At 47.5% G+C, this 23500-nt stretch overlaps 1 protein-coding gene across 6 annotated transcripts in view; it reads right to left on the reverse strand.

Moving 5' to 3' along the window:
- The window catches only part of ddc (dopa decarboxylase), a 237719-nt gene that overhangs the window by 158745 nt on the left and 55474 nt on the right, over positions 1–23500 (reverse strand). For all 6 annotated transcript variants that reach the window (XM_085988121.1, XM_085988120.1, XM_085988119.1 and 3 more), the window contains one exon: positions 1925–2068. In XM_085988121.1, coding sequence (XP_085844247.1) covers positions 1925–2068 — 144 coding nt within the window. The remainder of the gene's footprint in view (positions 1–1924; positions 2069–23500) is intronic.

Here is a 23500-nt window from a genome sequence, read left to right on the forward strand (position 1 = left end):
GAGGGTAAGTCTCCAGGAGTTACACTTTTAAAAAGCAGTCGTAAGGTCTGCTTTTAACAAGGTAAGTGGTGAATTAAGTAAAATTAAAACATTTTTCCCACAGGTTTATTATTTTTAAATACTTTAAAGAAAGGTAAGTTTATTTTTAGCCCCGTTAGAAACTGTAATTAATTTTTTCAAAAATTTAAATTATTGTTTAAAATAGTTATTTTATGTAATTTATAGTTATTTTAAAAATGTGATTTTTAAAAAACATTTAGTTGAAGTTTTAGTTATGTTTTGGGGCTGAATTGTATTCATAGATTTGACAGGTCTTCCTGTCAAATCTATGAATACAGATTCCCTGCTACCATTGGCTCTCCATGGCCCACATGATCCATGGGGACGCTTCGAACTAACTGCACCCCTGGGATACGCAAGCACTGCGCGCCGGCAGTTAGAGCAGGCCCAGGATCGGAATCGCATGCGGGCCCACAGCACAACGGCCCACGCTAGGTAAGTGCAGGTCGGAGGCTTGCACCCGTGGGAAGCCTCCGACCCGAATTTCTGGGCCAATATTGACTATTGGGCTAGAAATTCGGTATGTTAGCATCTCCCGTTAGAGCTTGGCGGGCCCGCTAATGGGGCACAAAGGGATTAGCGCCCGGGCATGGCGAATACAGCAACGCCCGTGAACATCAGTGCCGATTTACTCTTACCGCCTCGCAGATTGTGATGTTATAAAGTGCGCAGCACCCCGTTATCGGCCAGGATGGAAAATTCACTTGCGCTCCCTGCGCTGACAATGCCAGCAAGAGGAGGCCTTGTGAACTCGGCTGGCCGCTTCGGGAGCGGTAATTAAACCGAATGCTTTTCAGCCAACGCTACCTTTATTATTTGCACCAGTCTGGTGCCAGCGCAAAGTTTTTAATTTTTCATTGGTGCAAGATGTCCAAGCCCTCCACTTTGTGACAGTGTTTGGGGCTGTAGTGGCAGTTGCCCAGGTCGCCTTGTAAAACAGAGCTGATGACAACTAGCTTGTGCAGCATCATTGGCCCTTCTCTTTAAGCGAGGGAAGCCGCCTCTGTGATGAAAGAGTGCTGTTCACAATGCGCTCAAAATTGTTTAGTGCTCTGCCACTACCGCCACGCTCTCGGATTTTACCGCCCTAAGAGAAGTGGTTAGCGCTTGATTTAGTGCTCTACTTCCCTCTTGGAGCGCTAAAACTGAATTTTGTGGGAGGCAAAAATGATTAGTGCTTGGCGCTAATTTTTCAACTTTTAAAGTTTTAGCGCCCCAAACGGGGCTATACCGAATTTCTCCCCCAAGGAGTTGTGTTTCCTAAACTTTATCAGCTCTGTTGTAAGTTGCATTCATTAGTAGCTCAAATATAAAATGTGTCCGTTTCAGCACCATACAAACTTGTGTGTCTATTTAAATATTCAGATTGGGCAGGAAAACAGCTGTACTGAATATGCCAGTTTAGTCAGTTTGATGGTGATAATGGCTGTCCGCAGTGGGCATAAGTTCAGGTCTAAAATTTTACGGTTGTACTAACCCACAGATATTACATCACCTAATATTATCTACAATTTAATAACATAATGGTCTGTGGCGCACTGTTTTAGGGCACCAACACTTAAGGTTAATTTAATGAGACACAACACCATGCCAGGAAATCAGGAGTCTCATGAATCCGGCTCATTAATCTCCGTGCCTGACTCTCCAATCTATGCACCAAGCAAGTGACGCTCCCAGAGCCTCGTCTCACAAAAGTTACCCTTTAATGCCATGGAATGCAAAGGTGCATGTTTTATGGAGGCCATTTAATGATGCAGATAATCTATGGTTTGGGCCCACAAGAAGGCAGAAAAAAATAGAAAAATAAATAATAAAGAATTATAAAGGTAATTTCTGACCAAAGAGAATGGAAATGTTTACTTACATAGAAAGGGATGAGACCCAAGGCTTTATCTTCTTCCAAAGCTTGTATTAATGCCTCCCCACGGAGGCTGAATTTCTCATCAGTGGGTAATTTTCTCATTTTGACCCCAGCAATCAATCCTGCTCGTTCAACAGAAGAGTGAGACTGACAAAGAAATAAAGATTGTTTAAAAATTGGACATAATTGGCAAAAGAACACTAATTGCAGTCTTAAGCCACAATTAAGACAAATCGATCAAACACACTAAAAACTTATTTAACTTTTTTAAGTTTCTTTCTTCCTGAGAGCACTAACTAATGACTTTATAGGTCCCTGCAGTCCTCCAGTACCTCGTCCAAGTTGCCATTCAAGTGGGAGCCTAGACAGTGTGCAGCAGCAGGCTATTTGAAAGCATGACAGCTGAGTCCAACGTCAGCACATGCACAGTTCTCAGCAGGGATTATTGAATGGTAATCATGAGTGGGAACCCTGGCTGATTTTTCCCCATCCTAGCTATAACTAGATGGGAGGCTGGCCAGGAGATCACTGAAATAGTCAAGTCTAGAGGTAACAAAAGCATGGATGAGGATTTTAGCAGCAGATGGGCTGAGACATGGGTGGAGTAGGGTGACGTTAGGGAGGTCGAAGTAGAAGATATTTGTGATGGAGAGGATATGGGGTAGATATAACTGCTGCCTCAATTGAGATGAGCTAATTTAGCACATATTAGGAATTGAAACTCAAATCTCCTGGTTTGCATGGCCTAGTTGTGATGCATTCACCCACTAAGCCATTAGTGGAGCTTAAAACTCATCGTTAAATGCATTTAGAGTGTAAGCTTGGCTCAGTTTTTGCACAGTTGTTGCACTCTAGCCAGACCTTTGAGCACTGATATATTTTTAGGTTTTACATTAGATATTCTACTTAGGTTCAGTTTTCTGCAACCATTTCTGTGAGTGGACCACGCATCCCCTATAGTTCGAAGTTTGTCTCTACCTGTCTAATACATAGGTAAACAATGACAAGACTCAGGGATCAAACAAAGATCTTTGCCCCCACTTACTGGAATGTACCACATGCTGCCATGTGGTTCTCCACTCTTTGAAGAACAGATTGAATGTACACCTCGGGACTTGTGCCAAAATTCAGAGAGCTTGTCCCACAGACAAGTCAAGCAACAGCCTGACATAGTCATACTCACAGAATCATACCTTTCAGCCAATGTCCCAGGCTCCTCCAGCACCATCCCTGGGTATGTCCTGTCCCATTGGCAGGACAGACCCACCAGGGGTGGTGGCACAGTGGTATAGAGTCGGGAGGGAGTGGCCCTGCGAGTCCTCAACATTGACTCCGGACCCCATGAAGTCTCATGGCTTCAGGCCAAGCATGGGCAAGGAAACCTCCTGCTTGGCCTACCACCCTCCCTCAGCTAATGAATCAGTACTCCTCCATGTTGAACACCACTTGGAAGAAGCACTGAGAGTAGCAAGAAAGAAAGAAAGAAAGACTTGCATTTATATCACAACCACCAGACGTCACAAAGCGCTTTACAGCCAATGAAGTACTTTTGAAGTGGCGTCACTGTTGTAATGAGCACAGAATGTACTCTGGGTGGGGGACTTCAACGTCCATCATCAAGAGTGGGTCGGTAGCACCACTACTGACCGAGCTGGCTGAGTCCTGAATGACATAGCTGCCAGACTGGGCCTGCAACAGGTGGTGAGAGAACCAACACGAGGGGAAAACCTACTTGACTTCGACCTCACCAATCTACCTGTCGCAGATGCATCTGTCCATGACAGCATTGGTAGCACTGACCACCGCACAGTCATTGCGGAGATGGAGTCCCGTTTTCACACTAGAGAAAAAGTACTTGAGAAACTAATGGGACTAAAAGTCAACAAATCCCCTGGACCTGATGGCATGCATCCTAGGGTTCTAAATGAGGTGGCTGCAGAGATAGTGGATGCATTGGTTGTGATCTTCCAAAATTCCCTAGACTCTAGAACGGTCCCAGCGGATTGGAAGGTAGCAAATGTAACTCCGCTATTCAAGAGAGGGAGAGAGAAAACAAGGAACTACAGGCCAGTTAGCCTAACGTCAGTCATAGAAACATAGAAGATAGGAGCAGGAGTAGGCCATTCGGCCCCTCGAGCCTGCTCCGCCATTTAATGAGATCATGGCTGATCATCCAAATTCAGTACCCTGTCCCTGCTTTCTGCCCATATTCCTTGATCCCTTTAGCCTTAAGGAATATATCTAACCCCTTCTTGAATATATTTAATGAATTGGCCTCAACTGCCTTTTGTGGTAGAGAATTCCACAGGTTCACCACTCTCTGGGTGAAGAAATTCCTCCTCATCTCTGTCCTAAATGGCTTACCCCTTATCTTTAGACTGTGACCCCTGGTTCTGGACTCCCCCGCCATCGGGAACATCCTTCCTGCATCTAGTCTGTCTCGTCCTGTTAGAATTTTATGTTTCATTTGAGATCCCCTCTCATTCTTCTAAACTTCAGCGAATATAAGCCCAATCGACCCAATCTCTCCTCGTACGTCATTCCTGCCATCCCAGGTATCAGTCTGGTGAATCTTCGCTGCACTCCCTCCATGGCAAGAACATCCTTCCTCAGATAAGGCGACCAAAACTGCACACAATACTCAAGGTGCGGTCTCACCAAGGCCCTGTACAACTGCAGCAAGACATCCTTGCTCCTGTACTTGAATCCTCTCGCTATGTAGGCCAACATACCATTTGCCTTCTTAACCGCCTGCTGCACCTGCATGCTTACCTTCAGCGACTGGTGCACAAGGACACCCGGGTCTCGTTGCACTTCCTCTTCTCCCAATCTATTGCTGTTCAGATAATAATCTGCCTTCCTGTTTTTGCCACCAAAGTGGATAACCTCGCATTTATCCACATTATACTGCATCTGCCATGCATCTGCCCAATCACCCAACCTGTCCAAATCATACTGGAGTTTCTCGGCATCCTCCTCACAGCACACACGCCCACCCAGCTTTGTGTCGTCTGCAAACTTGGAGATATTACATCTAGTTCCCTCGTCTAGATCATTAATATATATTGTGAATAGCTGGGGTCCTAGCACCAATCCCTGCGGTACCCCATTAGTCACTGCCTGCCACTCGGAAAAAGACCCGTTTATTCCAACTCTTTGCTTCCTGTCTGCCAACCAGTTCTCTATCCAAGTCAGTATCTTACCCCCAATCCCATGTGCTTTAACTTTACATGCTAATCTCTTATGCGGGACCTTATCGAAAGCCTTCTGAAAGTCCAAATACACCACATCCACTGGTTCTCCCTTATCTATTCTACCAGTTACATCCTCAAAATATTCCAGTAGATTAGTCAAGCACGATTTACCTTTTGTAAATCCATTTTGACTTTGTCCGATCCTGTCACTGTTTTCCAAGTGCTCTGCTATTACATCTTTTATAATGGACTCTAGCATTTTCTCCACTACCGATGTCAGGCTTACCGGTCTGTAATTCCTCATTTTCTCTCTACCACCTTTTTTGAATAGTGGGGTTACATTAGCTACCCTCCAATCCATTGGAACTGTTCCACAGTCTATAGAATTTTGGAAGATGACCAGCAATGCATCTACTATTTCTAGGGCCACTTCCTTAAGTACCCTAGGATGTAGATTATCAGGCCCTGGGGATTTATCGGCCTTCAATCCCGTCAATTTCCTAACACCATTTCCCTACAAATACTGATTTCATTCAGTTCCTCTCTCTCATTAGACCCTATGTTCCCCGACATCTCTGGGAGGTTATTTGTGTCCTCCTTTGTGAAGACAGAACCAAAGTATATATTTAATTGGTCTGCCATTTCTTTGTTCCCCATTATAAATTCCCCTGATTCTAACTACAAGGGACCTACGCTTGACTTCACCAATCTTTTTCTCTTCACATATCTATAGAAGCTTTTACAGTCAGTTTTTATGTTCCCTGAAAGCTTACTCTCATACTCTATTTTCCCCCTGTTAATTAATCCCTTTGTCCTCCTTTGCTGAATCCTAAGCTGCTCCCAATCATAGAAACATAGAAGATAGGAGCAGGAGTAGGCCATTCGGCCCCTCGAGCCTGCTCCGCCATTCAATGAGATCATGGCTGATCATCCAAATTCAGTACCCTGTCCCTGCTTTCTCCCCCTATCCCTTGATCCCTTTAGCCTTAAGAAATATATCTAACTCCTTCTTGAATATATTTAATGAATTGGCCTCAACTGCCTTTTGTGGTAGAAAATTCCACAGGTTCACCACTCTCTGGGTGAAGAAATTCCTCCTCATCTCAATCCTTAGGTTTGCTGCTTTTTCTGGCCAATTTATATTGTCGTCAGGAAAATGCTGGAAACCAATATTAAGGAAGTGGTAACAGAGCACTTAGAAAATCATAATATGATTAGGCAGAGTCCACATGGTTTTATGAAAGGGAATTCGTGTTTAACAAATTTATTAGAGTTTTTTGAGGATGTAAGTAGCAGGGTAGATAAAGGGGAACCAATGGATGTAGTATATTTGGATTTCCAAAAGGCATTTGATAAGGTACCATGGGGTTGGGGGTAATATATTAGCATGTATTGAGGATTGATTAACAGACAGAAAACAGAGAGTAAGGATCAACGGGTCATTTTTTGGTTGGCAGGCTATAACTAGTGGGGTGCCGCAAGGATCAGTACTTGGGCCTCAGCTATTTACAATCTATATTAATGACTTAGATGAAGGGACTGAGTGCAATGTATCCAAGTTTGCTGACAATACAAAGCTAGGTGGGAAAGTAAGCTGTGAGGAGGATACAAAAAGCCTGCAAAGGGATATAGACAGGTAAAGTGAGTGGACAATAAGATGGCAAATGGAGTATAATGTGGGGAAATGTGAAGTTATTCACGTTGGTAGTAAGAATAGAAAAACAGAATATGTTTTAAATGGTGAGAAACTATTAAATGTTGGTGTTCAGGGAGATTTAGGTGTCCTTGTACAGGAAACACAGAAAGTTAGCATGCAGGTACAGCAAGCAGTTAGGAAGGCCAATGGTATTTTGACCTTTATTGCAAGGGGGTTGGAGGTACAAGAGTAAGGAAGTCTTACTACAACTGTACAGGGCTTTGGTGAGACCACACCTGGAGTAGTGTGCACATTTTTGGTCTCATCTGAGGAAGGATATACTTGCCTTAGAGGTGGTGCAACGAAGGTTCACTAGATTGATGCCTGGGATGAGAGGGTTGTCCTATGAGGAGAGATTGTGTAGAATGGGCCTATACTCTCTGGAGCTTAAAATAATGAGAGGTGATCTCGTTGAAACATACAAGATTCTGAGGGGGATTGACAGGGTAGATGCTGAGAGGTGGTTTCCCCTGGCTGGAGAGTCTAGAACTAGAGCTAGGGGGCATAGTTTCAGGATAAGGGGTCAGCCATTTAAGGCTGAGATCAGGAGGAATTTCTTCGCTCAGAGGGTTGTGAATCTTTGGAATTCTCTGCCCCAGAGGGCTGAGGATGCTGAATCATTGAGTATATTCAAGGCTGAGATATAGAATTTTGGATTCTAGGGGAATCAAGGGATATGGAGATAGGGCGGGAAAGTGGAGTTGAGGTTGAAGATCAGCCATGATCTTACTGAATGGTGGAGCAGGCTCGAGGGGCCGTATGGCCTACTCCTGCTCCTAATTCTTATGTTCTTATGGTTGAATTACAGCTTCCTCCAACTAAATATCGAAACAGCAAAGTCATTGTGTTGGCACAAACTCCGCTCACTTGTCATGACCACAGTGCCCTCCTTGGTCACTTGTTTAGGCTGTTCTTTAGGTCGCGAGTGTTGTATCTATGCTTTAATACGTTCAATCAAGCATGTAGATACGTCGAATTAAATCAAAGTCAGGCAGACAGGCTTCTAACTGTGATCTTTACTTTATTGGTAAAATGGCTGACTGCTGCTTTCTCAGGTAATTCCCATAATGCAATGCACATTACATTACCGTATTAACTAGTGTTAAACTCGCACATTACATTACCGTATTGACTGGTGTCAAACTCGCAATCAATACATGACATCCCCCTTTTCCTTGGAAACAAACTTGCAGTTTACAAACAGTTGCTTACAGTAACACTGCATAACTTATTTGATTTATAAACTTTTTACAAACTTGTGTCTTACTACACAACTAAATAATTCCCAGGTTTAAACATTTAACATCACCCATGCAGTTCTCGCACAGTTTATGTTGTGACATAATCAGACAGTCTTTGGGGTTTTCTTTTAACCCTTTGCGGTCTGGCTGTATTGGGTATGTCTGACATGTTGGTGTCAGTGGGTATTGCCTGTGTCACTGTGGTATGTGTGTCAGGGTCTACTATACTGTCCTCAGTCCTGTTACGGGTGTGGTAGTGGGCCCAAATGCAGAGAGGCAGCCAGAGACCTGAGAAGGAGTAACACTCAAAAGATGCTTTAGTAGAAGGCTCTTCAAATACAGGACGTACAGCGAATTCTTCAAACAAAAGATCAAAGTAACAATTCAAAGAAACAAAAGTGAGTATACAACACGCAGGGCAAGGACTAGAAACTAACCTGTGACTTGCAGGCATGAGAACTCAAGGCTGAGCGACTGGGGCCGGAAATAGTCAGCTTAAATAACAGGCCTGATTACTCTGATGAGACAATTACTCTAATGAGACACAGGTGAGGAGAGAGGTACAGAGACATGGCAGCAGTGTACTGAGGCCTCCTAAACCGCCCTCTGGCGGCCAGCAGAGGAAAGTGTAGCTGGGACCCTGACAATCCCTTGTGTTTCCTCCTGCTCATGGAGTGTCTCCTTTGGTCCATTGGTTCTGTATTTCTTCACAAACGTAGTGTTTCTCGAGTAGCGTGCTCCTTCTGGAGATTCCACTACTACTTGACTCCATGTTTTACTCAAAACTTTGTGCGGTGTGGCATTAAAAGGAGTGGTGAACTTGTCCTCTTTGTCCTGCCGTACCAGCACCGTGTTGCCAACTTCCACCTCTGAGTATTGTGTTCTCCACTGTTCATCTGCGTATAGTTTGGACTTGCCTTTTTGTTCTGCGTCCCGGTCATATACTTCCATGTCTGCGCACGACTCTGTGAAGTCTGGCAGCTTTCCTCTCATTTTCCATTTAAAGAGCAGCTCTGCCGGGCTCTTTCCTGTCGTGGCATGGTCAATGCTCCTGTACACAGTCACATATTTTCTAAGTTCACGTTTCCAATCTAGTCCTTCTGACTGAGCAATTCTGATTCTCTTCATCAGCGATGCATTCTGGCGCTCGACTTCTCCGTTAGCCTGAGCCCATTTTGCTGTTGTTTTCAGGTGTTTGATCCCGTTGTTTTCACAGTATTCTTTGAATAATTCAGATCTGAATTGGGGACCATTATCAGATTTGCAGGTGATTGGCAAACCATGACGGCTGAAGATTGATTCTAAACTATCAATAACCTTCTCTGTTGTTGTATTCATAGTAGCGACTATAATAATCAACTACCACAAGAATGGAGTGGTTGGATGGCAAGGGTCCCAGTAAGTCTATAGCTACATCCTGCCAGGGGCCCTCCGGTAATGGTGTTGGTCTCAACGGTTCAGGTGGGTCGGGTCTGGCTACTATCTGACAGCTGTGGCATGCTTTACAGGGTTTTTCAGCTGCCTTGTCCATGCCAGGCCAACAAACCTTGGTTCAGAGATGTTGCTTTGTTCCAACTATTCCCAAGTGTCCTTCATGTGCTAACACCAGGGCTCGTGCGTGTAACATTGTGGGTAGCACGATGCATGTTCCCCGAAGAACTAGGTACCCCACTACGCACAGCTCGTTTGCAATTGCTGCATAAGCTTTACAGTTCTCAAAATGTCCATTTGTGATTGCCTTCCGTACCTCAATCAGCTCTGGGTCGGTAGCAGAGGCTTCCTCCACCTCTCTAGTAGTGAGTGCTTTTGGTGTTGCACACACAGCCACAAATCTCACATATTCATCTGTGCCATGAGAATGTCTCTCCTGTTTTGCTGTCTCCCCCAGCAATCGTGACAGTGGGTCTGCAATGTTTTGCTTGCCTGGAATGTGTATCACCTTAAAATCGTACGGCTGTAATCTAAGTACCCATCTCTCTATACGGGCACAGGGTTTAGAGTGTGGGCCGTATATCACCTGTAATGGCTTATGGTCAGTTACCAAGTTAAATTTTCGGCCATACACATATGGATGCAGCCTCTCACAAGCCCATACAAGAGCTAAGGCCTCTCTCTCTGAGAGTATTTCTTCTCACAGTCTGTTAAACTACGACTTACATAGCATATTGGCACCTCTTGTCCCTGCTGGTCCTGAACTAGTACTGCGCCTAAACCTACAGGACTGGCATCTGCTATCACCTTGGTTGGTGCGTCCTTATCAAAATATGCTAAAGTGCCGGCTCTGGCCAACTCTTCCTTGAGTGCACTGAATGACTGTCTCTGTTGTGATCCAAATTTAAATGGTGTGTCTTTTCTCGTCAGGCGTCGCAGTGGCTCTGATAGCGTTGCAAACTGCGGGATGAATCTGCTACTGTACCCAACGAGTCCCAAGAAACTCCTCACCTCTGTAGCATTCTCTGGTTCCCGAGCTTCTGCCACCGCTCGCACTCTCTCTGCTGTTGGTCCGATGCCCTTTTCAGACAACAGGATTCCCATGAAAATCAATCGGTCCATGTTGAATTGGCACTTCTCTGAGTTTAATGTCAGTCCACTTTCCATTAGTCTGGTCATGACAGCGTGCAGGCGTCTGTCGTGCGTTCCCTGGTCGTGTGCATGCACGATAATGTCATCTGAGATGTTTTCAACACCCTCTATTCCAGCTAAGGCATTAGCTATCTCGTGCTGATATTGCTCACTAGCTGAAGATACACCGAATATCAGCCTCTTGTACCTGTATATTCCGTTATGTACTGCAAACGTTGTGATTTCTCGTGACTCAGGGGTCAGTTCTAGCTGGTGATAACCCCATTTCAGGTCTAGCTTACTAAACACCGTTGAGCCGTTCATACCTTGGAGTATCTCATCAACGGTGGGGATTGGATATCGTTCCCTCACTATTGCCTGGTTTGCTCGTCTCATGTCTAGGCATAACCTTACATCCTTATCCGCTTTTGGTACAATAACCACAGGATTTACCCATGGGGTGGGACCAGTTATAGGTTCGATAATGTCCATGTCCCGCAATTGTTTTATTTTGGCCTCTACTGTCCCCCTTAAGTTGAATGGTATACGTCTGAGTGGCTGGGCCACAGGCTTCACTTGTGGGTCGATATACAAACTGATCTGTTTTGTGTTCAACCTTCCTACTCCCTGGAACACCTTTGGATACCGCTATTCTAGTAGCTGTCTTACATCTACCACAGCTGAGACATCTGCGCCTATTTTTAAAACTCCCAGTTTCATGGCTGTCTCCCTTCCTAGCAACGGCTCTCCATGGCCTTTAACCACAATGAACTCTGCCTGCTCAGTTCTCTTACCTATTGTAATCCCACATGTGAATACACCTTTAACTGACAGTGGTCGGCTAGAAGCATAAGAGAATAACTTTCTCTCTGTCTTAGGGACATGTGACTGACACTTAATGTGTTCTGACTTTAATCCTTCCCATGTATTCTCATCTATCACATTATTAGTTGCACCCGAATCAATTAACATTCTCAGGTTTACTCCCCCCACACAAAAAGTAAGTCTCTCTGTCACGTTATTTCCAGTAACAGCAAATGCACAGTTATTTTGTTCCTCTACATTGTTCACACTTTGTTTCTTTGTACCCTTTGTGCAGCATACTTTGGAGAAATGATCCTTTCCCTTGCACTTATGACACGTTTGTCCACGTGCTGGGCATTTCGGATCGCTGCCCATGTGGTCTGTGTGTCCACATCTGTAACATTTCCTTTCGTTCCTATTGCCATTTCCCTTTAGTTTCCCTGTCGAGCTTTTCACATAATACCCTCTTTTCTGTGTAACATGACGAACAGTATCTGTCTCCTCCTTCTCTGTACATGACATGGCTGACATCTGCTCCTCGACGTTTTCACATTGTGAGGCCAATTGTAACGTGCGGGCGAGCGTTAGACCATGCCCTTCCTCTAGCAATTTCCTCCGCACATAGGCTGATGTGCACCTACTCAGGATAGCGTCTCTTATTTGATTATCCGTATCCCCCCCAAAAGCACAGTCTTTAGCAGCCTGCCGCAAGCGAGTAGCAAATTGTTGCACAGTCTCACCTGTCTTCTGGGACAACTTATGAAAAGTCTGTCTAGCAAATGCTGCGTTGACCTGGGGCACGAAGTAGTGATTCAAAGCACTAACTGCCGCCGTGTAGTCTGCTGGCTCTCCTGTGTCCGGTAGAGTCGAAAAGATATCCTGGACATCTGGTCCTGCTAGGTGTAGAAGTAGAGCTCTTCTCCTCTGCTTTGTGGCAGCTGTAGAGGTATCATCAATAATGAGTCCTTTGCCGTCAGCATAAAGCTCAAAAGACATTAACCACCTCATCCATCTCGGACCCAACGTGGCTGGCTCGGCGAAACATGCAAAATTTTGAATGCCGGTCTTCTCCATCCTAGCTAACTAAAACTTGGGCAACTACTTATCTAAAAATGATTCCTTTTCGTTATCCTCATCGCCAATGTTGTATCTATGCTTTAATATGTTCAATCAAGCATGTAGATACGTCGAATTAAATCAGATTCAGGCAGACAGGCTTCTAACTGTGATCTTTACTTTATTGGTAAAATGGCTGACTGCTGCTTTCCCGGGTAATTCCCATAATGCAATGCACATTACATTACCGTATTGACTGGTGTCAAACTCGCAATCAATACACGACAGCGAGTTTTTTGTTGGACCTCGGCCTTCAGGCTTCTGTAGAGCTGCTTTCTTGCTCTCGAGTTCTATTGCTGTTTCCAGATCGGGAATGCCTTGCACTTGCGGTTTATTAGCTCCTAGATCTCCTGGTCATTCTCGTCAAACCAGTCTTGGTGTTTCCTGGTCGAGTGACTGAGCGTCTCTTCACAGGTGCTGATTATGGAGGCTTGAGTGCAGACCAGACGCTGTGGGCACTCTGTGTCTCTGCATCACTGGGAGTCGTCAGGTTGTTTGTGAGGTGCAGGCTCAATAGGGCTTTCTTAGCAGGGTCTTTGAGTGCTCCAGCGTTAATTTTCCTGCAGCATTGTTTTTGTTGCCGCCGCTGTTTTGGGGCTACGTTGATGGAGCTGACAGAGCGGATTAGGCAGTGGTCTGTCCAGCAGTCATCAGCTCCTGTCATGGCACGGGTGATGCGGACGTCCTCGCTCGGACGGTGACGTAGTCCAGCAGATGCCAGTGCTTGGAACGGGGGAGCTGCCATGACGCCTTGTGCTTGTCTCTCTGATGGAACAAGGTGTTGGTTATGACGAGGCCATGTTCTAAGCATTTCGACAGGAGGAGGGTACCGTTGGAGTTGGCTTTCTCTGCCGATCACACCTCCCCAGAGGTCTGTGTCCTTTCCAACTCTGGCGTTAAAGTCACCAAGGAGGATCATCTTGTCACCCGTTGGGACTCGGGACAGGGATTGTTCGAGGCTGGAGTAGAATTCCTCTTTGGTCTCGTCTGTGGCTTCCAGTGTTGGGGCGTACACACTGATGACCGTAGCACTGGTTTCGGGCAAGGGTGAGTCGAAGAGTCATGAGGCGCTCGTTTATACCGCTAGGGGAGTTTCTGAGACGCCCAACCAGTTCATTTTTTATTGCGAAGCCTACCCCATGGAGGCGGCGTTCTTCTTCAGGTTTGCCTTTCCAGAAGAAGGTGTAACCACCGCCTTGCTCCTTGAGTTGGCCTTCCCCTGCCCGCGGGTTTCACTTAGGGCAGCGATGTCAATGTTGAAGCGTCTGAGCTCCCAGGTAACGATAGCCATACGGCGTTCCGGTCTGTCACTGTTGGGGTTGTCCATGAGGGTCCTGACATTCCAGGTCCCAAACTTCATTTTAAAGGGTGGAAGATGCCTGTGCGTGAATTCTTTTAACGTGGGTTGGCCATTGCACACCAGCTACCACACGGGCTTGACAGAGCAAGGTCTTGGTCCAATGGCAAGGGAATCCAAGACGATTGGAGACCAGGCTCTGCTACAACGGCCTAGCACACACACACAAACATACTGCCCCACCTGTGACAGAGACGGCAGGTCCCGCATTGGACTAATCAGTCACCTGCGAACTAATTTTTAATGTGGAAGCAAGTCGTCCTCGGTTCCGAGGGACTGCCTAAGAAGAAGAAGACGTTTAAGCTGACCCGTTGCCTATGCAAAACCTTGTCATCCTGTTTGAGCCAGAGCTGAGGGCACATCCTATGCAGCACAGATACCATTTATTTCTATCTCCATAACATTCCCCACTTTTGCCCCTACCTCAGCCCGCCTGCTGCTGAAACTCTTAACCATACTAGTACATAAAATTTAAGGGCCGATTTTACTCCCCTGCCCCATGCTTGGTTGCTAGTCAAGCAGTGTGCACCTCAAGTGCTCTGTCAAATGTAACACAGAATTAGATAGAATCTAATACACATAATCTACAGCATAGAAACAGGCAAATTGGACCCAACAGGTCTAAACCGGTGTTTATACTTCACACAAGCCTCCTCCCACCCTATTTAGTTCTTCCCACCCTGCCCTTGTAACACTTTATTGCCTCTCCCTCATGTACGAATCAAGCCACCCCTTAAAAGTATCAACACTATCTGTTTCAACCACTCCATATGCAATGACTTCCACATTCGCACCACTCTCTGTGTAAGAAATTCCTCCTAAATTCTTTATTTGATCTGTTAGAGGCTATCATATATTAGTCCCCTTGTTCTGGACTCACGCACAAATGGAAACAGTTTCTGCACATGCACCCTATTGAACCCCTTCATCATAATTATAAAGCCCTCTATCAGGTCTCCTCTTCGTCGTCTCTTTTCCAGAGGAAAGAGCCCCAGCCTGCTTAATCTTTCCTGATACAGGGTAGTTGCATTCTCTCAATTCTGGTGACATCCTTGTAAATCCTTTCTGCACTTTCTTCAGTGCTTCAATAACCTCTTTGTAGTAGGGAGACTAGAAATGCACACACTAGTCCAAGTGCGGTCTAACCAAGGTTCTATATAAAGTTAACTTTATTTCCTTGCATTTGTATTCTATTCCTCTTGAAATGAACCACAGTACTTTGTACTCTTTATGGCATCACCAACCTGTGTTGCTACTTTTAGCAATTTATAGATCTGTATTCCCAGATTTTGTTGGTCCTCTACCCCATTTAGTTTCTCACTTTCCAATGAATAAGTGGCCTCCTTATTCCAAAATAAACCACTTCACACTTCCCTATATTAAATTTTATTTGGCACTAGCTGGAGTGCCCGGCAGTGCTGAGGCTTTTTTGAGGGCATGTTGTTGTTGGAAGAGAGAGAGAGAGCGACTGGGGGGGAAGAGAGAGAGAGAGCGACTGGGGGGAAGAGAGAGAGAGAGCGACTGGGGGGGAAGAGAGAGAGAGAGCGACTAGGGGGGAAGAGAGAGAGAGAGCGACTGGGGGGGAAGAGAGAGAGAGAGCGACTGGGGGGGAAGAGAGAGAGAGAGCGACTAGGGGGGAAGAGAGAGAGAGAGCGACTGGGGGGGAAGAGAGAGAGAGAGCGACTAGGGGGGAAGAGAGAGAGAGAGCGACTGGGGGGGAAGAGAGAGAGAGAGCGACTGGGGGGGAAGAGAGAGAGAGAGCGACTGGGGGGGAAGAGAGAGAGAGAGCGACTGGGGGGGAAGAGAGAGAGAGCGACTGGGGGGGAAGAGAGAGAGCGACTGGGAGGGAAGAGAGAGAGAGAGAGCGACGGGGGGGAAGAGAGAGAGAGCGACTGGGGGGGAAGAGAGAGAGAGAGCGACTGGGGGGAAGAGAGAGAGAGCGACTGGGGGGGAAGAGAGAGAGAGAGCGACTGGGGGGGGAAGAGAGAGAGCGACTGGGGGGAAGAGAGAGAGAGAGCGACTGGGGGGGAAGAGAGAGAGAGAGAGCGACTGGGGGGGAAGAGAGAGAGAGAGCGACTGGGGGGGAAGAGAGAGAGAGAGCGACTGGGGGGGAAGAGAGAGAGAGAGCAACTGGGGGGGAAGAGAGAGAGAGAGCAACTGGGGGGGAAGAGAGAGAGAGAGTGACTGGGGGGAAGAGAGAGAGAGAGCGACTGGGGCGGAAGAGAGAGAGAGAGTGACTGGGGGGAAGAGAGAGAGAGCGACTGGGGGGAAGAGAGAGAGAGAGCGATGGGGGGGAAGAGAGAGAGAGAGCGACTGGGGGGGAAGAGAGAGAGAGAGCGACTGGGGGGGAAGAGAGTGAGAGCGACTGGGGGGGAAGAGAGAGAGAGAGCGGCTGGGGGGGAAGAGAGAGAGAGAGCGACTGGGGGGGAAGAGAGAGAGAGCGACTGGGGGGAAGAGAGAGAGAGCGACTGGGGGGGAAGAGAGAGAGAGAGCGACTGGGGGGGGAAGAGAGAGAGAGAGCGACTGGGGGGGAAGAGAGAGAGAGAGCGACTGGGGGGGAAGAGAGAGAGAGAGCGACTGGGGGGGAAGAGAGAGAGAGAGCGACTGGGGGGGAAGAGAGAGAGAGAGCGACTGGGGGGGAAGAGAGAGAGAGAGCGACTGGGGGGGAAGAGAGAGAGAGAGCGACTGGGGGGGAAGAGAGAGCGAGAGCGACTGGGGGGGAAGAGAGAGAGAGAGCGACTGGGGGGAAGAAAGAGAGAGCGACTGGGGGGGAAGAGAGAGAGAGAGCGACTGGGGGTAAGAGAGAGAGAGAGCGACTGGGGGGAAGAGAGAGAGCGAGCGACTGGGGGGGAAGAGAGAGAGCGAGCGACTGGGGGGGAAGAGAGAGAGCGAGAGACTGGGGGAGAAGAGAGAGAGCGATTGGGGGGGAAGAGAGAGAGCGACTGGGGGGGAAGAGAGAGAGCGACTGGGGGGGAAGAGAGAGCGACTGGGGGGGAAGAGAGAGAGCGACTGGAGGGGAAGAGAGAGAGTGACTGGGGGGGAAGAGAGAGAGCGACTGGGGGGAAGAGAGAGAGTGACTGGGGGGGAAGAGAGAGAGCGACTGGGGGGAAGAGAGAGAGCGACTGGGGGTGAAGAGAGAGAGCGACTGGGGGGAAGAGAGAGAGCGACTGGGGCTGGGGGAAAGGGAAAGGGGGGTGGGGAGGGGAGGGGGGGAAATGGGGTGGGGGGGAAATGGGGGTGGGGAGGGGTGGGGGGAAGGGGGGTGGGGGGAAAAGGAGGGTGGGGAGGGGTGCAAATGGGGGTGGGGAGGGGTGGGGGGAAGGGGGGTGGGGGGAAAAGGGGGGTGGGGGAAGGGGGGGTGGGGAGGGGGGGAAAGGGGTGGGGGGAAGGGGGAAAGGGGGGTGGGGGGAAGGGGGAAGTTAGAAGTTGAAGGCGCTAGATAAATGCAAGCTGGGTTAACGGCGTTTCTTAGAATCCCTCTGACATCCAATACAACAAAGAGAGATATTTTGAAAGCATTGGCAGTGCAACCTCTCGCAGAGGTCGAGGCGGATACCGACCTGGATGAGCATAGCCCGGCCACAGAAGCTCAGGAAGCGAGCACCGGGCGGCTGCAGAGGAGGAAGAAGCAGCCGAGCGAGAGCAGGGCGGCGGCGGCCAGCGCCATGGTGCGGCGGCCCGAGCGAGAGCGAGCCCGGGCGCCGGTCGGTGCAGCCCCGCAGTGGAGCAGAGGCTCCAGCATCCGGCGCCACTCAGGCTCGGAGACGGGCAGCCGGCGCCGGCACAGCCACTCGAAATGGCCGTCAAAGTAGGCGAGCCTCCGGGCGAAGGGCAGCGACCGTGGCCCCGAGCAGCAGCTCCTTCCCCGCCAGCCCATCATCACTGCTCCTACTTCCGCGAGGCCAGGGTGACAGGAGAGAGGGGAGAAAGCTACGGAGACCCCGTGGGCAGCGTAGCGCCTGAGACCCGGCCCGAGTCACCCGAGCTGAGCTCCCGCTGCAAATGGAGCCGAGCCCCGGGACCGGGCTGAGGGGGGGAAAGCCCGAGTCCCCGGCCGCAAACGGAGCCGAGCCCCGGAACCGGGCCAAGGGGGGGAAAGCCTGAGTCCCCGGCCGCAAACGGAGCCGAGCCCTGGGACCGGGCCGATGGGGGGAAAGCCCGAGTCCCCGGCCGCAAGCAGAGTCGAGCCCCGGGACCGGGCCGAGGGGGGGAAAGCCCGAGTCCCCGGCCGCAAACAGAGCCGAGCCCCGGGACTGGGCCAAGGGGGAGAAAGCCCGAGTCCCCGGCCGCAAACGGAGCCGAGGACCGGGCCCAGGGGGCAGCGGCATCGCGCCGGGAATCCGCTCAACTCAAGTCCCAGGCTTCCCGCGCTGCTAGGCCGCGGCTCCGCGCATCCACTGCAATAAAGAGGGATTGCTAAATAGTATTTAAAAGTCAATGAATTTGTTATTTTCCTTAGAGAGAGAGGGAAGAGGAGAGAGAGAGAGAAGGAGCGAGTGAGGTAAAGAAAGGCAGAAAAATCAAGATGGCCAAATGAACGGCAGTTTGAAAAGTTAAGCCCCACCCACAAACGCCATTACACGCCCCCCGTGACGCAGCGCGCTCCCCATACGATTGGTCAACCTTCACGTCACTCAATGCTAATGAGCAGAATTTTTCCCATTTAATGAGCGGAATTTTGAACGTTTTTTGGATACCGTCGGCACAATTTTTGTCTGACGGAAAAGTAAATACACTTATGACCGTTCCGGAATCGTAAGCTTTCTTTTCATGTAACACACATGTAGGTACGCTCTATAACTTTTGAGTGTATAGAGGGCGGACAGACAGACAGACAGAAGAGCAATTATATATAATAATATATTTATCCACCCACTCTGCAAGCTTGTTTGTCTCCCTATACTTCGGTGTCTTCCTCCTCATTAGCTATACCCCCAATTTGGTATCATCTTCAGATTGCAACACCATACCTTCAATTTCTGAGTACAAGCCATTTATTTATATGGTAAACAACAGTGGTCCCAGCGTGACTCCTTGTGGGACACCACTGCCCCTTTTTGCCAATCTGAGAAACATCCCTGAACTCTATCCACTGCTATCCCTTGTCTACTCATTCTGTTATTTCCTGTCAAATTTCAAAACGGTTGGTTAAGTATAACCTTCCTTTTAGAAACCTATGCTGACTATTCTTTATTATATTCCCCATCTCCATCTCTGTTTTTTATCTAATCTTTTAGCAAAGATTCTAGTACCTTTCCTATCAGACATTAAGTTGACTGATCTATAGTTCCCTGGATTAGTTCGACTTGTCGTTCTGAATGAAAGGAATTGCATTTACTGCCCATAAACCATCTGGCAGTATTCCATTTCCTATTGAATTTTTATATATAGATACGGTGGCATAGTGGTTAGCACTGTTGCCTCACTAGCTCCAGGGAACCGGGTTCGAATCCGGCCTCGGGTGACTGTCTGTGTGGAGTTTGCACATTCTCCCCGTGTTTGCGTGGGTTTCCTCCGGGTGCTCCGGTTTCCTCCCACAGTCCAAAGATGTGCAGGTTAGGTTGATTGGCTATGATAAAATTGACCCTTAGTGTTAGGGGGATTAAATACGTGGGGTTACGGGGATAGGGTGGGATATGTAGGGGTTACGGGGATCGGGGGTGGGATATGTGTCGGTGCAGGCTCGATGGGCCGAAATGGCCTCTATCTGCACTGTGAGGTTTCTGTGATTCTGTGACTAGTACCTTTGCTATCTCCTCCCTAATTTCCTTGAGTATCTGTGGGTGCAATCCATCTGGTTCCAGGGTTTTGTCCACCTTAAGTTTGGCTAGTTTAGCTAGTATCTCCCTTCTTGCCATCTGAACTGTTGTATTATCCCTCTTGACTTCTTCTACTGTTGACATTTTCTCTTTGTTAGCCTCTTCAGTGAAAACTGAGGCAAAGGCCGGAATTTTGCCGGCACTGAGAGGACGGGATTGGAGGCAGGTCAACTGTGAAATTTGAAATGATTGGCAGCGGATAGGGAACCCGCTGTCAACCCGTCTCCACGCTAGTCTCCCAGGTGTCGGGTCTTTCATCACTGAACAGACCCGACACCAAACGGCAGGGGAGGCAATTTAGATCATTAGCTGGATTGTTAAGAGGCAATTAAGTATTATTTTAAGCTTACCTTTAGATATTTAGCGGTCACCAATGGCTTTCCCGCTGCTCGGGGATCACGTCAGGTAAGGAGGTCGGGTGTTGTGTCAGCATGGGATGATTTACTAACTTGACAGTTGAAAATGGTCTATAAAAGCTCCCATTTCATAGATCTTCACTTTCCAAGGTTAGAAGCTCTTGCTTGCTGCATTTGGAAGACAGATTGAGCTTTATGCAGCTAGCAAGTGTTTTGAGCAAACTCTCTATCCAGTGTCACCTCATTGGAACAATCTCTCTCATCACTGACAGACCACTTCTGTCATCTCAACCTCACCTGCCATCTATTCCATCAGCATCGGTGCCCTTGTAAAAATCTCATCTTGGTCCTCAGAATCCCAACACGATCAGCCCCAACACCAGCATCACCAGGCACACCAGTAGCACCAACATCAACACCAACCTTCTCCACAATCAACTGATGCTACACAGGACACAGGGCATCAGCACCCGACCACACTGCTGCCCGATACACCAGTGATGGCTCAGCATGGCCACATTTACTTCACTTGACGCTGCACACCCTGGCTGCCACATGATGCGCCAGGTTGGCACCAACCCACACCATCACCATAAAGCATCCCTACAATGTCCAAGCCATTTCTTTCACACTCATCACCATTACTGGGTGTACCCTTATGTCTCACCATTCACTGCAACTCACTAAGCCACTTTCAAAGGTGCACACAAATCTGTCTAAGAACGGAAAGTGTTGAAAATAAAGGTTTCAATGTTTGACAGCACATTAACAGAAACTTGACATGAACATTGTCTAAAACACACAAGTGCCTATCCTTGTGTGTTGTTAGTTGGTAGCTTGCACTAGGATGAGGATGAGTGTGAGGGATGGCTAGTGAGATGGGGATGTGATAATGTAGATAGAGAGGGATGGATGGAGGTGCAAGGTAAGTTGGTGTGAGTAAGGATGTGCAGGAGTTGGGTAGGGAAGGCAGAGTGATGGGGATGTGATAAGTGGCACAGCAGGATGAGGTTTAGTATGGCTTGGCAGTAACATTTCGTGATCTACTGAGATCATTGAAAGGTTTGCGCCACTGCAGTCTGGTCCTCCTGACGACATCCCTGCTTGTGTCCTCCTATGCAATGTGCAACCAGGCTGCGTTGGTCTCCTGGGGAGGTCTCTTCCGCCAATTGGAAGGGAAGAACACTTCCCTGCATGCTATGACTCCCTCCATAAGCAAATGGAGGGAGTCATGGGATAGCCTGGGTGCAGCCCTGCACCTCTGCACCTCTGAGGTGTTTGCAGCACCTCAATGCTATAGAACACTGACAGCACAACTGTCAAACTAAATTTGGACATGGTCCCTTTAAGGAAACCGGCTGATGATGCATCATCAAATTACGTCATCAGACCCGCTTCCTCTAATTGGTCAGGAAATGCACTGGGCGGGCTTAACAAGCCCAATCAGGGAAAAATCAGTTCAACAGAGCAGGCTGGAGCCTAACCCTAACCCTAACCCTACCGACCCTGGCCGCACTGGACCCGCCTCAGTATGCAAAATCGCGACCAAAGTATCTACTCAGAATCCTTGCCATTTCCGTATCATCGCCTGTGAGTTTAGTGGACTTATCCTTATCAACTCTCCTTTTGTTACTTTTGTGCCTATAGAATAATTTTCTATTTCTTTCTGAAACTGCCTGGATTTCTGGGTCCAGATCATGAGCTAGATGGTCTCCTGGTGCAGGTCCAGCCCATGGTAAGGCCTTTTGCCTGGAAACAAAGGTGGAAAACCAACTGCTGCTATGGATTTGAAAGATCTGCAGCAACATAATGGTCGCCAGCAACAGGGTCTTCCAGCGGTTGTCAAAGGATCTTACATGTGGAATGCTATTTCAACGGAAAAACTACCATTGGTTCACTAAAATGAGTTAATAAAGTCGTAAAATAGTCCAGTAACAATGAGAGCATGGTTTATCCCAATAAAGATTCGGGCCAAAATTTCTTGGGGGTTCCACCAGTGTTCTGTTGTAGCTATGGGAGTTTCCAACCTGCCTTGTAAGGTATGGAACTTCCACTGCCATTACCAATCAAATGTCATCAGGTGGGGGGGGGGGGGGTGGGGGCAGAACCTGTGGTGGGCAATCCTTACACTGCTCCATTGGTTCAGTCAGGACCTGGTATATTTGTGGAGGCCGATATGCGAAGTGAGTTGGCAAATGTGGGGTTCAGACCAAGGAAGTGGCCTGGATTATCAGAAAAAAACAGATCAAACTACTCACACAGGAGCCAAGGAGAACATGGCTAATGCTGGGCCTGGTCAGCCACTCTCCGCCCCCCCCCCCCAATGGCAGGTGAACACCAGTATCTTTGGTTGCATGGGACAGACCGGCACCAGGAATTTGCCCATAGTGGCACTTGCATCAGCCTGCCCCATCACTGGGTGTTCTCCTGCTGAGCCTGGTGGGGTCAGTGCTGGCAAGCACCAGAGTTGCATCCCAAGGAATTTCATGGTGCCTGTTTATACCTGTCAATGACTTCTGTATCAGAAGTCAAAATATATCAATTCCAAAATCATTGGTGTATTTCTTTAAAAAATTATACAGAATTTCTTGGATTGACTAATGATTGTTGAAATGTTTAGAATTTAAAATTTAGTGAAATGAAGAAGCACATTAACACATACATGTACTCATATATACATACAGCCAGTATTGTACAACTGAATGCAAACATGAGGATTGTTCAGCAAGTATTTATGATTCATGTAAAAAACAATCAGTGAATGTTGATTCTACGTTCTTTGCTCTAACTGTACTGTTGTTTTACATTTAAAAGGTGAATATCATTTGTTATCAGTTGGTCTTACAAATTGTTATCACCACCAAATACAAGGATACAAATATGTCTAAGCATAGCCTTAATTTAGACAGAATAACCCTGATGCTCCTTGTCAAAACAGAACAGTCTCCTTCTATTCATTTTAGATAATATAAGTTAATATTACTCTAACAGGAAATAGTCCAGAATAATTGACTTAATATAAATTTGTTCTACATAATATTCAAGATTCAATTAACAATTTGCCCACAGCCATTGGTGGCTCCTTTCTCTGCCACACCATGCCATACCACCTGTTGGACATCCTGGAGAGATCTATGTTAAGGGTTGACAGTTAAACTTCTTTGTATCTTGAAGCAATAAACTTTCCAATATAAATAGGATGGTTTTGAACAGTCATGAGAGGAAAGCATAGCTTGTTTTCTGATGTGAAAAATGCTTGTGCAAGGAAATACATGACAGTAATCATGAGTGATTAAAGTGCAACTTTAAGGTAATAAACATAGGTAGAGGAATCCATTAGCTATAATATGGAAAGATAACGGTTCTTAAAGCTTATTCTTCAAAGATGTTAGTAACTGTTAGATCAGGAAGTCTTGGTTAAGAGAAGTAGCTTT

This window comes from Somniosus microcephalus, chromosome 5 (assembly GCF_052327205.1).
Source record: "Somniosus microcephalus isolate GS21.2 chromosome 5, FLI_Smic_1.0, whole genome shotgun sequence".
In the NCBI taxonomy this organism is placed as follows: Eukaryota; Metazoa; Chordata; class Chondrichthyes; order Squaliformes; family Somniosidae; genus Somniosus; species Somniosus microcephalus.